We start from the raw sequence: 16,445 nt of genomic DNA, 5'->3' as shown, positions 1-16,445 counted from the left end.
ATAGAGATTACTTAAATAAATAAGACTTAAAAAAAAAGTCACTTGGATCCTCTAGGTACTTCAACTGTCCCCATTTTACAGATGATGCAATTGAGACTCAGAAATCAGGGTCAGGGGGTGCCTGGGTGGCTCAGTCAGTTAAGTGTCAGCCTTTGGCTCAGGTCATGATCACAGGGTCCCCTGCTCAGCGGGGAACCTGCTTCTCCCTCTTCCTGCCACTCCCCCTGCTTGTGCTCTCTCTCTGTCAAATAAATAAATAAAATCTTTTTTTTTTTTAAAAGATTTTATTTATTTATTTGACAGAGAGAGACACAGCGAGAGAGGAAACACAAGCAGGGGGAGTGGGAGAGGGAGAAGCAGGCTTCCCGCGGAGCAGGGAGCCCGATGCGGGGCTCGATCCCAGGACCCTGAGATCATGACCTGAGCTGAAGACAGACGCTTCACTGACTGAGCCGCCCGGGCGTCCTGTGGTAAATATTTTTTATTTAAAAAATGTATGCTAAAGTCTAACATATGAAAGAAAAATGCACATAAGTGAACAGCTCAGTGAATTTTCACAAATTAAACACCCTCCCCACACCCAGCATCCAGATCAAGAACCAGAAGCCTGCCCGGAGCCCCTCCCAGTCACTAACGCTCTCCTCAAGGCTACCCACGGTCTTCATGTCTGACAGCATGGATTCCTTTTGCTGTTTTTGAGCTTCATATAAATGGGAGATGCAGCGTGTGCTCTTCCGTGCCTGGCTTTGTTATGTGCCTGAGATGCACCCACGTGGTCATGTGTTGTTGTAGGTCATTTTCATGACCGTAGAGCATTCCCCTGGGTGACTGTCCCACGGTATTTACCCACTCTTTTTTTTTTTTTTTTTAAGATTTTCTTTATTTATTTGACAGAGAGAGACACAGCAAGAGAGGGAACACAAGCAGGGGGAGTGGGAGAGGGAGAAGCAGGCTTCCCGCGGAGCAGGGAGCCCGATGCGGGACTCGATCCCAGGATCCCAGGATCATGACCTGAGCCGAAGGCTGACACTTAACGACTGAGCCACCCAGGCGCCCCTTACCCACTTTTTTGATGGGCATTTAGGGTTTTTACTCAGGGACTATTAGGACCACTGCTGCTGTGAGCAGTCTTGTCCACATCTCCCAGTGTCCACGGGCGCGTGCTTCTGTGGGGCGCCTGCCGGGGAGTGGCGCTGCTAGGGCACAGGCCAGGCCTATGTGGCGCTTTTGTAGATGCCGCCGCCCGGACTTGTAAAGCGGTGGTGCACCTTACCTCCCACCAGCCGTGTCAGGCCTCCTGTTGCCCCACATCCTGGAAGACCTCTATCCCCACTTGGCAGGTGATGGAGACTTGAAGGTAAAGTGCCTTGTCCCCAACACACCCAGTGAGTCCTCAAACCAGATTCATCCACCACTTAACAACAGGCATTTGCTGAGCTCACACTCCGTGCCAGCCCCATGGGGGCCCGTGGGGGCCAGGGGGTCAGCAGCCACTCTGAGGTACATGGTTCATACCCGCATGCGACTTCTCATTGGGCTGACTCGAATTTGAACTCAGATCTGTTCAGTGCCAACATTTATGCTTTTCGACTCTGTCATCCTTTCCCTGCACTCCTTTGGAGCCTGGCAAAGCACTTGGCACATAGTAGGTACTCAGCAAATACGGGCCGAATGAACGAGGGAATGGGAAATCTCAACAGGGCCTTCCCTGCATTGATGAGCAAATCTCGAGATGGGCTTCTGGCTGCAAATTACAGGAAAACACAGTGTTTTCTCTGGTATTTCTAGGCTGATGAGCAAACCCAGGCATATTTAGTCTTAGCATGGACCTTCATCAAGTCTGACTTCTGGAACCCTAACCTCAGGGCCCAGGAAGGGGGGCCTCTGTACCCTTCAGAGTTAGAGTTTATTATGGAACAGGAAAGACTCCACAGGGCCTATGTTAAAGGTTTTTGGGGGCAGTGGAAACCCTACTCTGAGGAAGACTTAAGGTCCCAAGGTGTGAAATCTCCTTCTGGATCAGTAGGTAGCCAGAGGATGCTCAAGTCTGGTACGCGGAGGGTTGGCTGGACTCATAGCTGGTTGAGTTTATGAGCAGAAGCCTGTTCTGTAAGGAGAAGAGGCAGGATCAGTCACCAGGGTGACGGCCCGTCCAGCCCCTGCAGGGGACTCTCATCCATCCATGCCAGCCAAGGGCCAGTGCCTGAGGCACTTGCATTAAAATTCTTTCCAAATGATAAGTAGTTATATCCTTCTTCCTTTTACTAGACTGTGAGCTCCGTGAAGGTGGGGACTGTATCTATCTGCAAATGGTGGGTGTTCTCAGGTTTGGGGCAGAGGCAGTGCTCCCTAAAGGACTGAGTGGTAATCTGGTAATCTGGAGGTTTGGGTGATTTGGCGGGGCACAGCCTGCTTGGTAGGGGTGCCCTCTGCTGTCCTAGCTCTCTCAGGGGACAGGAATGGTCATCATCATATGGTCCCCTCTAAGTGTTCTCAGAGCACATGCAGACGCCCCTCGGTAGGCCTCACTGGGAGCTCCACTGGGGCACTGCTTCCATTTGCCAATCCTGAGTCCTCCTCCCTGGCTGGATGCAGACACTCACCCATGAGGCTCTTCAGCAGTTTCACGTCCAGCTGCCTGAGGATTTCACTGATCAGAGGACACACCTGGGCCACCAGCACAGAGAGAAGGGTCAGGACAGGGACTAGGAAGAGAAAACTAGAGTCCTAGCAAGAGCGGCTCCCTCGTATTGAGCGCGAACAGGATGCCATGCACAGCACTTTCATGTCTGCCGGAATCCTCATGATGACTCTGTGAGGTAGGGCTTGTGGTGATTCCCATGCTACAGATGGGGACACTGAGGCACAGGGAGGCTGAGTCACTTGCCAAGGACACACAGCTAGTAGATGACAAAACTGAAATTTTTAATGGAAATTTTTCAGGTCCTGAAGCCCAAGATTGGGAACTCTTTTCTGAATTGCCAGTATATATGTCCTGACCCTCAGACTCAAAGCTACCCTAGGGGACAATATTTTTCTCAAATTTACCTGACTTTCCACTAGGTGTGGGATAACTTTTGCCAGGTTCCCCCTGAAGTTACGGAGAAAATGTTTCATCTTTGGTGAGATATCTCTAGAAAGAGAAGTAGATGTACAGAACAGATAAATCCATGCAGTACCAATGCCAGGGGCTGGGCATTGAGGACACCTTACACAGTCATTTAATCCTCAGCCAGCGCTATATAAAACGCACTGCCGTCAGCAGTAGTCGAAGGGGCAACTTCAGAGAGGTGATGTGACTTAGGTCACACAGCCAGTAAGTGCTGAGTAGATTAGAACCAGGTCATTAGAGCTCCAGAGTTCAGTCCTTCCCCTGCACTGTCCTAGCCATGAATGCCTGGCATGATTTAGGCATTTAGTGAACATTTGATGAATAAATGAATGGATAGCCACTGAAGACCTAGCTGCTTTCAGCATTCTGGAATTACAGGGAGAAATCACACCCAAATCTTACCCTCAAGAGACTCATAGTCTGCTGAGTTGATAGATTTGGTCAGCTGGTATATAAATCTATTAGCCTCTGTTAATAAACGCACCTTATAAATAGCTCTGTTTTTTTTCTGTCTTGCTCACGACTGTATCCCTAGCATCAAGCGTGCCATGTCTGGCTCATAGCAGGTTCTCAAACAGTATTTGTTGAATGAATGAGTGATGAGGAGTTCTACAGGAGAAGGGAAGGGCATTCCAGGCAAAAGGATCAGCATGTGCAAAGGCACGGTGGCATGAAAATACATGGTGTGTTGATGGAGGGGTAGGTCCTTCAGCGGCACAAGAGGGCGAAGAGCTACAGAGTGGGACAGGTGAGAGGACAAGTGGGGTCCTGACTGACATCCAGGAGTTTGCTCTTCATTCAGAGGCTTTGGAGAACCATCGGAGCGTTTGGAGCGGGAGCTAGGGAACATGCCCACATTTCTGCACTAGAAAGTTAATTCTGCTGCAGGGGGAGAATGGAGTGAAGGAGGTGAGGTCTGAGTCTGAGAAAGCCAGCTTGGCTCCTGCAGTGGTCCAGGAAGAGGTCTAGGAGCCAGGGTAGTAGCTGTGGGGATGGAGAAAGAGGAGGCAAGCAGGGGCTGCCAGTAGGTCATTGATGGGAACCAGTGAAGGTGGGCTGCAAGGCGGGGGGAAGAGGAAGAGTCTGGCTCCTGGGAGGGTGGCTGGGCTATCACTGGGATGCCGACTCAGGAAGAGAAGTAGATCATGGGGAAAGGGTGAGATCTGTGTTGGGCTCATCCAGGAAGTGGTGGAGATGTGTGGCCACAGCTAAGGCTAGGCAGGAAGGGGCTCAGCCCAGGGGAGGGCTGCTGGGACCTTACTCGGTTAGCACTGTCGTGTAGATGCTGCTTGGCTCCACAGAGCAGCTGCCTATCACCAGATGCCTCCGGCCAAACTCGTCTTTCTCCAGCCAGAACTCCACAGTGAGGTTCATGCATGCATGTGTCTTTATAATCTTGTTATTGAAAGGCCTGGGGACGAGAGAGAGGAGGAGGAGGAGGGAAAGGGCAGGAGACAGAAGGAGGTGGAAACAGCCAACACAAAGGGAAGAGTGACTCTTTCAACAAACCAGCCCTGCCTGCTGACTCCTGCAGCCAGCCAGTGACCAAGGAGGAAATGCTATTAGGCAGAGTGACTTCTGAAAATCCTTTAGATAGACCAGCTTAGGGGCCTTTCGATATTCAGAAGTGGAGAGTTCATCTTATTTAAAAAATCTGTACCATTTAGCTGTGGTCTTCCTTTTGTTGGGGGCAGCTGATGGTAAAGGATAGTCTGAACAGATGGAGGGAAGGTGATGATATAATTAAAGTGTTTCTGTCTCTCTTTTTAAAATCAGTGTAATGAACTCACATAGGTTTAAATGAGCAAGTGACCAGGGATTGCCACCCACATTTCAGCTGAAGAAACTGGGGCTCACAGATGTGAAGTGACCTGCCCAAGGTCACACAGCAAGTGAGTTCAGAAACCAGGATTTGAACCAGATTGGAGTCAGAAAGATCTAGGTTCCCCAGGTTGCCAAACTCCTCCCTCCCCCCAACTTCCAGATTCCCACTGAGGAGGAACGGCACCCCACCGACCCTGCTGCTCTATGACTTACAGTCTCAAGTCAATGTCAAATTCAAGTAAGATGTTTGCTGAGAACCACTCCTTATGGAAAGACATCCGGATCCCACCGTAGTCTAACTGAATGTTGGTGATGTTGGCACTGCAGAAGGAAAGAGCAGAGGCCATTCAAGTGTGAGGGAGCTCAGACGTCAAGGCCTCAGGCTGACAAAAAAGACTGGCATGCTGTTTATGAAAAGGGTTTGGCAGTTAGGTTTGGAGTCAGATCCTTTTAAAGATGCTCAGAGGGCAAGAGCCACCTGCAGGAGCCCGGGGCTGCAAGTTGTCCCAGAGGGCCCTTCACAGCTCCACACAATGAACGTGTTCAACCCATAGCCAGCTGCAGACCCAGACTAGGGCTGTTCTCAGACCCAGCCACTGCCTGCTAGCACAGGGCCCCATAACCTGCCCAGGTGCCCAGGCCCAAGCCCCGGGAGCCTTGGCCTTCTCTCCATCCCTCACCTTCACATTCAACCCATCAGTGAATCATGCTGGCTCTGCTTACAAAATACACCCGGAATTTGGCAACTTCCGACTCCTTCTGTCCCTTTCACCTGGACCAGGTCACTTTCACTTCTTGCCTGGAGATGCTCTAGTTTCTCTCTGGGCTCCTTGCCATGAACTTGGCCTCTCTACAAACTATTCTCCATGCGGCAGCCAATAGGCAGCCCTATTACTTAACACTCTCACTGGGTTTCTCACCGCTCTTGGAATAAAATCCGAACTCCATACCATGGGCCCTAAGACCTGCAGGGTCTGGCCTCACCTGCCTCCACAGCCACACCCTTGCTCACCCAGCCACGGAGGACTTTTTCTCTTTCTCAGACACACCAGTCTCTTTCCTACCTCAGGGCCTTTGCACTTACTGCCCTTCTATGTCCTTCATGTGGTTTGCTTCCTTCTCTTCATTCTTCCTAGGGATTATCTCTTTAGAAAGCTCTTCCTGATCAGCCCCTCACTCTCACCCCTTACCTTGCTAAAGTTGTCTTTATAATGTATCCCTCTATGTGAAATTAGTGATTTACTTTTGTGACTTAACTCACTAACTTGGATGTAAGATCCAAAAAGGCAGTGACCATACGTCCTGTTCATAGCTGTATTCCAAGTACCCAGCCCAGATCCTGGTACACAGCAGGTGCGCAACGAATACTTGTAACAACTATTAAGGGAGTGGAAGGAGGGAGGTGATTGTGGCTGCACACGTCCAGGGAAACCCTGCTGGCAAGTACCAGCGCTCATTAGAATGGCGAGAGCTAGGGGCGGAATGAGAGAGAAGGGAGCTCAAGGGCGCGGCAGGCTGCAGCTGGGGTGCTGACCTGGAGCAGTGGGGAGCCTGGGAGCTGAGGAGGCCCGGCCCTCCAGAGGAAGGAGTGGGACTGTAGGCGAGCAGCCCCGGGCCAGCTCTGCTGGGTTAATCGGAGCACCCAATGCCTATGCATCCACTATGTGCGACAGAGAAAGCTCCCAACTCCCTGAGGCAGGGACAATTATTCCGCCCATTTCACTGATGAGGGCTTAAGGCTGAAGCTCAGAGACCTCAAACACCTTACCCAGAGTCACACAGCTATCAGGCAAGAGAGTGGTGTTCAAATGTCCGACTCTAGTCCTGGGTTCCTTTGGCACCCCAGACGTTTAGCCAGGCTATGCTCTGGTACCCATGTTATAGATGACGCTGGAGTGCTCCAGCAAGGTTGGTGGCCAAACCAGGATTTAAATGCAGAAGCTTTATTCCTGGCTTTGCTTTCATTACCCTGTTATGCTGCCTCCCCAAATGACCCCTCATATTGGGCCCTCACTCATTCTTGTATTGGGCCTTTTATCCCCTCCGTCCAATCTTCCTGCTTTCTCTCTTCACAGCCTCCATACCCTGAGCTCTGCCCTCTGACCCAGAGCTTTCTAGAGAGTCCCAGGGCCAGGGATGGGGTTCAGGGGCTCACCTGCTTTCTTGCTGATGCTGGAGGCTCATGCCGCTTATTAGCCAGCCCACCATCCCTGGGGCCATCTGCCCTGAGGCATTCAGACTGTCCATGAGGCGGAGGTTCTGGATTCGGCCCTCTGCGTTGTGCTTCATGAGGCCCTGGGCAATAACTGGAAATGGACAAGGGACCGATGACATTGCACAATGTCGTGGACAAGGTAGGGGGTTTGGAGTCAAGAGGCCTAGGTTGTGTGTGGGCTGGTGCATTCGCTTCTTGCTGAGTAATGGGTGCTTGTCACCCCCCAACTCCACTCTTTACACGGAAATCCACATGCCTCATCTGGGAAATGGTGCTTTGCAGGGCTGAGGCGACACCCCTGCAGAGGGTCTGGCAGGCAAGAGCTGCTCAAACGAGATCTAATAGTGGAAAGCCCACCCAGTGCAGTCTCTGAGTCTGGACCACAGAACCTAACGTACAGCATGTACGTCCCAATAAATGTTGCTTGAAGAGAACAACTAAGAAGAGAATGAATATAATTTTTCCCACACTGTGCCCAGAATAAGCTGTAGGACTAAGCGGAGCTACCAGCAGAAAAGAATGAATTCCAAAAAGGAAAAGGATTTTCAAGTGCTGGGCATGCTGAAATCCTGCCTGTCTGGGCGCTAGGATTGGGCCCAGCTCTGATGAATGTCCGAGCATACCACAGGACACATTTATTTCCCTGACTTGACCCTCCCTGTGATCAGAACCTACACCGCAGGGCAGCAGAAGCCATGGTTCCTCCTCACTCCCCTCCCTCCAGCTCACAGACCCCCTTTCAGTATCCCATATTTCTGTTGCCTGCCAATAAGAAAGTATGTCGGGAGTCCTAGATCTGGGTTGAAATGCTACCACCTTCCTGGGTCTTGATTTCCTCATCTGTATAATGGGAACAATAATAATGCCCATCTCACAGGATTCTTGTGAGGAATATTGAGATAAGTTATCCAAAGATATTTGGTTAAATATCATTTATCCAAAAAAGAATATTATTGAGCATCTATTGGGTATCAGGCCTTGTGGCCAAAGACACAAACCAGTTTTCTGTCTAGTAAGAGAGACATACATTGACCAAATAGTTTCAAAGATAGAGTGATAGTATAGGTATGCCTAGAACTCTTAGTAGTTCTTGGTTAATGATAACAACACTTGGATAATTGTGAGCAGTAGACACTAGTAGTTGCCAGTCCAATATCCATTTATCCACCCACCCATCCATCCATACATCCATCTACCCATTCACCTACTGATCCATCCATCTATCCTCTGTCCAGTATCCACCCATCTGTCTATCCATCCATCCACCCTCCCATCCATCTTCCATCTGTCCAAATATCCACCTGTCTATTCATCTGTCTGTCCATCCTCCCATCCATCCATCCTGTCATTCCCATCTGAACCCTGTTTTGATTCAGGCTCCTTCTCCAATTCCTGGTCCAGATGAGGCCTTTGATTATCTGAGCCATCATTGCCCAGTGACTCTTTCAGGTTTGAAGTGGGCATGTGACCCAAGTTGGCCTTATCAGAGACTAAACGGAAGATTTTATGTTTCATGTTTGAGGGGAAGTTTCTTTATTTGTCTCCTCCTGGGAGGGAGCAAGCCAGTCTGTCGCTCTGTTGGTCACTGGCCACCATTTTCTTACCGCACTGGGAACTAGCAGCCTGAGGATGAAACTATGATGATAGCAGAGCTAAAAAAAAAAAAAAAAAAAAGATAAAATCCAACTCTGGATGGCACCTTTGAGTTGCTGATTGAATCAGACCTGGAGTTTGTCCTGCCTATGAGTTTTGGTTATATGAAATAACGTTTTTTTTCATCATTTAGGCCATATTGAGTTGGGTTTTCTGCTCTGTGCAGCTAAGTACCCTAACTGATATGAGAGGTGGTTATAGTGATAAATCTATTCACAGTTGAAAAAGCACTTGGCACATGCTTTTCCTCATTTGAATCTTCAGGGCAGCCCCATGAAATAGCATTCCAACTGCACCCATTGTAACCATGAGGATGCATGGGCCCCCGAATACACATGAATGTATTTCATAACCTAAATGGAATGGATACCTTTGTGGCAAACCATAAAATGCCAAGTTGTGTTGAGGGAAGTGGGAAACATTGATAATCTAAAAGATTTAAGAAATAGAAATAGTAATTGAAGATTGCATTCCCCAAAAGTTTTTGATCTATATGATTTTGGGGAAGAGTTTTACCAAACTTTATATAAAGACATAATTGTGAAAGAAAATAAAAAAAGAAGAAGATGCCAAATTCATTTTATGAGGCTAGTGTAACTTGCCAAGCTTCCGGAACAGTACAGGGGAGGAAAGGTCCACGTCAATTTCATGTATGAAAAATCTGCTGAAGTCCTATAAAATTATTACCTAACAAATTGACTAGCCAGCCAATAGCACATTATAAAAATACATTACATTATAAAATATATTTTAGTATGATACATTATAAATACATTCTAATCATTATAAAGATAGTACAGTATGGATATATCATTCTAGTAAGTTACAAAAATATCGTATTTATTCCAGAAATGCTGGGATGGGTTCAATGGACAAAAATCTACTAATACAATTTATCACATTAACGGTTTAGAGGAAAAAATGGAGTAATTTTTAGATGCCGAAAAACATTTGTTAAAAGCCAGTACTGATTTATGATTAAGAAAAATTCAGAAAAAAAAGAAAAATTCAGAAAACCAGGACTATGGGGATTTCTTTAACATGATAAAAAAGATTTCAAAAATCTGGAAAAAACTGAAAGATACACTGAGTTTCTAACGGGTGACCTCATATTGCAAAAATGTCAGTTCTCTCTAAATTAACAAATTCAGTGAAACCCAAATCAAATCCCAAGTGATTTTTTTTTTAAAGAACTCAGCACACTCTAAATAAAATTCAAGAAGAAAAATCAGATAAAATCGCATTTTACAAAGATGTAGCATTTAAAATATTCTGCTGTTGGTGTAGAAATGGTGGTGTAGAAACACAGACACAGAATACAGAGCCCCAAAGGGAATCCACGTGCTTGGGAACTTGATCTTTCATAGATGGGTTGAGAAAACAGACTCCTTACACAGACGGAAGTGAAGCTGAGGCCATGACTTACATGCATAAACAACATAAAGGTGGCCTCCAGATGGGTTAAAATCCTGAACATGAAGGGTAAAACGATAAAGCTATTAGGGAAAACAAAGTAGAAGATGCCTGGGGTAATAGAGACAAGGGTTTACGACTCATCAAACACAAACCATGGGATGAAATTTTGATGAGTTTGAAAATCTTCCTGTTCGGTGAAGGACCTACAAACAAAGTTGATGATAGTTTGGGAGAAATGTTAGCACTGGTTAGACCTGATGAAGGACCAGCATCAAGAATAAATTAACACTAGGGGCGCCTGGGTGGCTCAGTTGGTTAAGCAACTACCTTCAGCTCAGGTCATGATCCCAGGGTCCTGGGATTGAGCCCCGCGTTGGGCTTCCTGCTCAGCGGAGAGCCTGCTTCTCCCTCTCCCTCTGCCTGCCGCTCCCCCTGCTTGGGCTCTCTCTCTGTCAAGTAAATAAATAAAAAATCTTAAAAAGAAAAAAAGAATAAATTAACACTCAAATCAGAGAGGATAAAAAAATCCCCGGGAGGGGCGCCTGGGTGGCTCAGTCGTTAAGCGTCTGCCTTCGGCTCAGGTCATGATCCCAGGTTCCTGGGATCGAGCCCCACATCGGGCTCCCTGCTCTGCGGGAAGCCTGCTTCTCCCTCTCCCACTCCCCCTGCTTGTGTTCCTGCTCTCGCTATGTCTCTCTCTGTCAAATAAATAAATAAAATCTTAAAAAAAAAAAAAATCCCCGGGAGGCAAAGAGAAACATGGACAAGAGATAAGGACAGGGAATTCAAAGAAGTCAAATGGCTAACAAAACTAGGATGAGGTGCCCAAGCTTCCCACTGATCAGATGAAGTCAAGCTGAGACAAGTTGATAGCACTCAAATGTACTTCAGGCTGGCAAAAAGGAGAAAGATAGTGTTACATACTGAATTGTGTACCTTGTCCTGCCCCCAAATTGATATATTGAGGTTTTAGTCTCCAGTGGGACTGTATTTGGAGACAGGGCCTTGAAGGAGGTAAAGAGGGTTAAATGTGGTCATAAGGTTGGGGCCTTAATCCGATAAGACTGGTGTCCTTCTAAGAAAAGAGAGAGATAGAGTGTACTCTCTGTGCACACACAGAAGGAAGGCCCATGTGAGGACACAGGGAGAGGGCAGAGACCCACAAGCCAGAAGGAAGAGAGAAGAGGGGTTTCGTGAGAAACTGACCCTGTGGGCATCTTGATTTTGAACTTCCAGCCTCCAGAACTGTGAGAAAAGAAATGTCTGTTGTTTGAGCCCCCCAGCCTGTGGTATCTTGCTGTGGCCACTGGAGTAGACTGAGGCAGATGGATCCTCTCCAGTGTTGGGAAACAGGTGTGGGGAGACAGGTGTGCTCGTTTGTCGCTGGAGCGGGTATAGACCAGCACAGCCCTTCTAGAGAGCAATCTGGCAGTCGTTAGTTAAAATGAATTTGTACCCACCCTAAGGCCCAGCGACTCCGTTCACTTCTGGGTCTATCCCAGAGACATTCTTCCCTGGCTCCTTACAGGGCCACATGCAAGGATGTTCATCTCAGGGTAGCTTCTAATAGTGGGGAGTTAGAGACGACACAGGTGTCCGTCCCTAGGGAAATGGCCAAGCGGTGGTGAGTCCAATCTCATGGACTTCTCAGTACCAGCCTGAAGCAACAGATGTCAACAGCACAGTGTCCAATGAAAACAGTAAAAACCAACAAGATCCATATGGCAGTATCATCTACGCAAATCAAAACACTGTATATTGTATCAGGACATGAGCGTATATAAACACATGTGTTAAACACACCGCAGGGCCTGCTGAGGAAGTGGGGGTGGGAGTGAGAATAAGCAGTAAAGGGGAAAACGACAAAAAAACCCACAAGAGGGCCTTGCCATGATTCACCATAATGATGATGTGCTATGAACTGGCATATGATCAACTCAACCTCAGTTTTCTGTACTTGAGGTCTAAGAGAAAAAGGAAGAGAGGGAGTGACTGACCCGAGGTCACCCAGCAGGATGATGCCTTCCCCACCCACCCTGTGACCGTGGGCAGAGCACGGGCTGAGCTTACTTCTCGCCAGAGCTGGTTTGCTGTCCCTGTGGGCCTTGGCCAGGCCACACCAGGGCTGCTTGTGCAGTGCTGAGGGCACGGACAGCAAGCTGAGGAGGACCAGGAGCCTCCAGATTGGACACATCTTGGGTTCTGGGACCTGCGGGTGTCAAGAAGGGTCAGATGGTACCCAGGTGGGTGGTTACGCGGGTGGCTGCCTGAATGAGTGGACTCATGGTTTTCTGTCAGAGGGCGACACCAGGGTTAACCCTGAGCATGCCGTTGCGGGGGTGTCGTGATGGGCTCTGGCAGCTGCCGCTGGGCTTTGCTCACATGGTGAGGGCAGCAGGTGGAACCCTGGGGGGAGGGCCAGGGACCCAGAGGGAGGCCGTGTTGCTTGGATACGCCCAGTAGAGCCCACTGTTGGGTCATCCAGCAACAGTCCTCTCCTAGACCCTGCACAGGCTGGGTGGTGGGGATCCTTGGGGATCCTACAGTAAATGAATGAGGATGGCTAATTTCAGGCTTTCCAATTGGACTAGGACTTTCTTTTTTTCTTTTTCTTTTTTAAGATTTTATTTATTTATTTGACAGAGAGAGAGACAGTGAGAGAGGGAACACAAGCAGGGGGAGTGGGAGAGGGAGAAGCAGTCTCCGCGCTGAGCAGGGAGCCCGATGTGGGGCTCGATCCCAGGACCGTGGGATCATGACCTGAGCCGAAGGCAGACGCTTAACCGACTGAGCCACCCAGGCGCCCCTAGGACTTTCTTAAGGGCAAGATCATTTGCAGTGCCTACCATGATGCTTGCTTGCCAGAAATTAGTGTTAATGGATGTTTGTTGAGTGACTAAATGACTGAATACATGAATGAGTGAGAAAAGTTGATCTCTGAACCGCCTACCAAATTATAAGTTTCTGTAGGGCAGGGTGTGAGTCGAATTAATCCTCATGTGTCCAGGGCCTCCCAGGTTTACTGCATGGTAGTTAACAATAAATATTTGTTAAATGATATGAATGAATGAATGAATGAATGAATGAACAGTTGGATGGATGGTTTATGGATAAGATTTACAGGAGGTGGACAGAGAGCCTTGAAGCCAAAGCATTAGGTTTACTTCATTGCTCTGGAGTTGGGTGTCAGAGAAACTTCAGTTCAAATCCCCCTGTCCTCACCATCTCAAGAAATGGTGCCACAGTCCATCCAGTTGCTCTGGCCTCAGCCCTTGGAGTTCCTCTGGACTCTTCTTTCCTCATTGCCCACAGCCCATCTGCCAGAAAATCCTGCCAGCACTTCCAGAATCTGACCACGTCCAGCAGCTCCTCCTCAGACACCCTCACATCGGCCTGGATTACGCTGGGGTGTCCCTCCGTTTCTCCCTTGCCCGCCTGCAGTCTCTTTTGTACACAACAACCTGTACAGTCATTTTTTTTTTTAAGATTTATCTGTTTTTATTTGAGGTGGGTGGAGGGGCAGAGGGCGAGGAAAGGAAGAGAATCTCAAGCTGACTCCCTGCTGAGCGCAGAGCCCAGTGGAGGGCTTGGTCTCACGATCCTGAGATGGTGACCTGAGCCAAAACCGAGAATCAGACGCTTAACCAGCTGAGCCACCCCGGTGTCCCCTGCAAGATCACTTTAAGACGTTAATCAGACCAGGGCCCTCCTCCGCTCCAAATTCTCTAAAGTTTCCCACTGCAGCCACACAGGCCTCAGGGGTCTGGGCCCCACAGTTCAGCCGCTGGGAGCTCTGAGACAAAAGGCACTCTTCACTCCCTGTGCTCTCCTCTCGGGCGGTAGGGAATGTGCGGGGTCCTTTGCAGAGCTCACGAAGCCCTGGGGCCATCCTTGGGCACTTCACATCCAGTTTTGTAAGAGATCATAACGAAAGCATTAGTTCAGGGTGATGGCTTTCCGGAATTGACGTCCTCACAGGGTTCACACTCCCCTTGGGGATGTTTGTAGAATATCAATTACCTCGAAATGTACTTTTCCAGTCTTCCTGGTCTTGTGTAACCAGTTGGGATTTTATTTTTTGTGCAGAAAATTGGAGAAGAGTGGGCACTGTTGGGAGGAACAAACCTGTTGTCCTTGGCTCTTTGGAGGTCTGAACTGGGGAGTGGGGAGGGCTGTTATCCCTGCCTCATCACAGGCTGTGGCTCTCAGGGCCACCGAGTCTATAGAGATGACGGGTGGAGGGTGTAGACTTTTCCAAGCCTGGTGCAGGACAGGGGAGCAGGAAGGCACTGCTCAGGGGTGAGCCCTGCAGTTCCTTGTCCTTGTGGTGCCCCCGTCCCCGTGGGGAGACTGCCAGTCTTCAACCATCCCTGCTGTGAGCACGGGATGGTGACGTGTGGTTGTGAAGGGGAGGCGGGAGGTGCTCTGCGAGGGCCCAGTGAGGGGAGACCTGAGCAGTGGGGAGAGGGTTATCAGAGAAATGACCTCCCTGAGGAGATGGAGTTTGAGTGGACATTGAAGGGAAAGGTTAGCTGGTGTGCTCTCTCCCTCCCCTCCCCGCCCCAATCCCCAGCAGCTACCTCCGAGGATGGTGGTGCTGACATTTATTTGGTGGGCCTCGTTCACTGTGCTAAGCCTGCCCCACAGGTGATCTCATTCCACCCTCATAACACATGTGGGGGTTGGGGACCCAGAGGAACCCAGCGGCCTGCGGAGCTCCCAGCCGGGACGAGGATGAGCTGCCACCCCAGCAGCCTCTCTGGCCCTCCCCTGAGTGGTAAGATGTTGTTTCCTTTGGAAGGTGGAGCTGCTGTATGCCCCAAACCTCACCTATTAGCCATCACCTTTACTATTTCAAAGAACTTTCTTTAGAACAAACTTCTTTACCTTTTTGGGGGGCATTTTGAAAATGTGATGAACACTTTGGTTTGTCTGTTCAGAAAAACAAAATGTACCTATTTAAAAAATGTTGCTCATAGTAGCAGGATTTCCATCATACTCCTAAGGTGTGCCCATCAACACCAATTAAAACCTCTGCTCTCCTGGGTAATTGACTTTCAAGGAGTTTGACTTGGATAAAAATGTATTTATCCAGTCAACCATTACTTCCTGTGGGCCTACGATGTGCCAGGCACTGTGCTTGGCTCTAGGCAGTAACAGACACCCTGCTTCTCCAGCAACTTCTAGTCTGGTGAGAGAATCAGAATCAGACAAAATAAACAATACATGGAATAATTACAAATCATATCAAAGGGAAGAAGTTGGGTGAGATTGAGAATAGGAGGGAGGCCACTGGGCGATGAGTAGGGAAGGTCTCTCAAGAAGGTGACATTTGAGCTGAGTCCAGGAGGAGATGGAGTCTACACTGAATGTAGATGGGGGAGGGTGTGTCTGGCAGACAGAATGGCAGGGGCAAAGGCCCTGGTGTGGGAAAAGGCTCAGCAGATTGGAGGAACAAAGGAAGATGGGTGTGGCTGCATCTACTGGGTCAGAAGTTGGTGCCCATGTGCCCAGGCTCCCATCCATGCCTCCAGGGAGGGGGTGTCCGGCGTGACAAGGAGGCAGGAGTTTCCCCGGGTTCACAAGGGCCAAGCAGGCTTTTGTACATGGGCACCCTCCTATAGCCAGGCAGAGGTGCCCCGCCCTCCGCCAACCCTACAATCCACCCCCCACCCCCCCGCAACTCCTTGGGCTCTAAGGCAGCTCCAGGGCCCTAGCCAAAGGCAGAGAGGTCCTGAAACTCCAGGGGGCAGCAGAATGGGTAGAAGCAGAGTGGTGGAAGATTCCTGCACCTGATTCAGTAGGGGGGGCGGCTGGTTTAGTTCACTGAGAATCACTCTTCTATGGAATGGAATTCATCATTCACGCAGGCATTCATTTATTCCTTTTTTTTTTTTTTTTTTTTTTAGAAATATATGTTTTTAACAATCATAGAAGTCTAAAGACTGGAACTTTAACCCAAAGACAAACTTCCTTAAACAGGGGATGAGGGGTAGGAGGGGAATGGGGTGCCTTCTGAATGGAATATTGGGCTTGACAAAGGATGATGAAGTTCTGGGTTCTGGTGTGGCCTGAAGCAGGGAAGGGAAAGTGGAAAAGCTGGAGTTTCTGGGTACCTTGCAGTGCTTTTGGGAGGACAAGTGGGGCTTGTAGAAATGCAGAGTCCTGGGCCACCCCTGAGCAACTGAGTCTGTCTCTGGAGGTGGGGACTGGGACTAAGCTTCT

At 48.9% G+C, this 16,445-nt stretch overlaps 1 protein-coding gene across 1 annotated transcript; it reads right to left on the bottom strand.

The window, feature by feature from the left end:
- Positions 1-2,072: 2,072 nt before the first annotated feature.
- Positions 2,073-12,414, bottom strand: BPIFA3 (BPI fold containing family A member 3). The gene is made up of 7 exons (XM_036082403.1): positions 12,291-12,414; positions 7,092-7,242; positions 5,150-5,257; positions 4,374-4,523; positions 3,049-3,133; positions 2,604-2,667; positions 2,073-2,107 (listed from the first exon to the last, which is right to left on the bottom strand). The coding sequence occupies exons 1-7, from the start codon at positions 12,412-12,414 to the stop codon at positions 2,073-2,075; spliced, it is 717 nt and encodes a 238-aa protein (XP_035938296.1).
- Between the last annotated feature and the right edge of the window lie 4,031 nt (positions 12,415-16,445).

The sequence above is a fragment of the Halichoerus grypus genome, chromosome 10 (assembly GCF_964656455.1).
Source record: "Halichoerus grypus chromosome 10, mHalGry1.hap1.1, whole genome shotgun sequence".
NCBI lineage: Eukaryota > Metazoa > Chordata > Mammalia > Carnivora > Phocidae > Halichoerus > Halichoerus grypus.
Note: the sequence above shows the minus strand (reverse complement) of the source record. Positions and strands in the feature narration are given on the sequence as shown.

What these genes read in the sequence shown, in the direction of transcription:
- BPIFA3 (XM_036082403.1), bottom strand. Translation starts at nt 12,414, where the DNA reads ATGTGTCCAATCTGGAGGCTCCTGGTCCTCCTCAGCTTGCTGTCCGTG. An exon ending in CACACCTAGTGGAAAGTCAG is followed by an intron (nt 2,668 to 3,048) that starts GTAAATTTGAGA and finishes CTGGTGGCCCAG; the next exon opens with GTGTGTCCTCTGATCAGTGA. An exon ending in ACTGCTGAAGAGCCTCATGG is followed by an intron (nt 2,108 to 2,603) that starts GTGAGTGTCTGC and finishes TTCTCCTTACAG; the next exon opens with AACAGGCTTCTGCTCATAAA.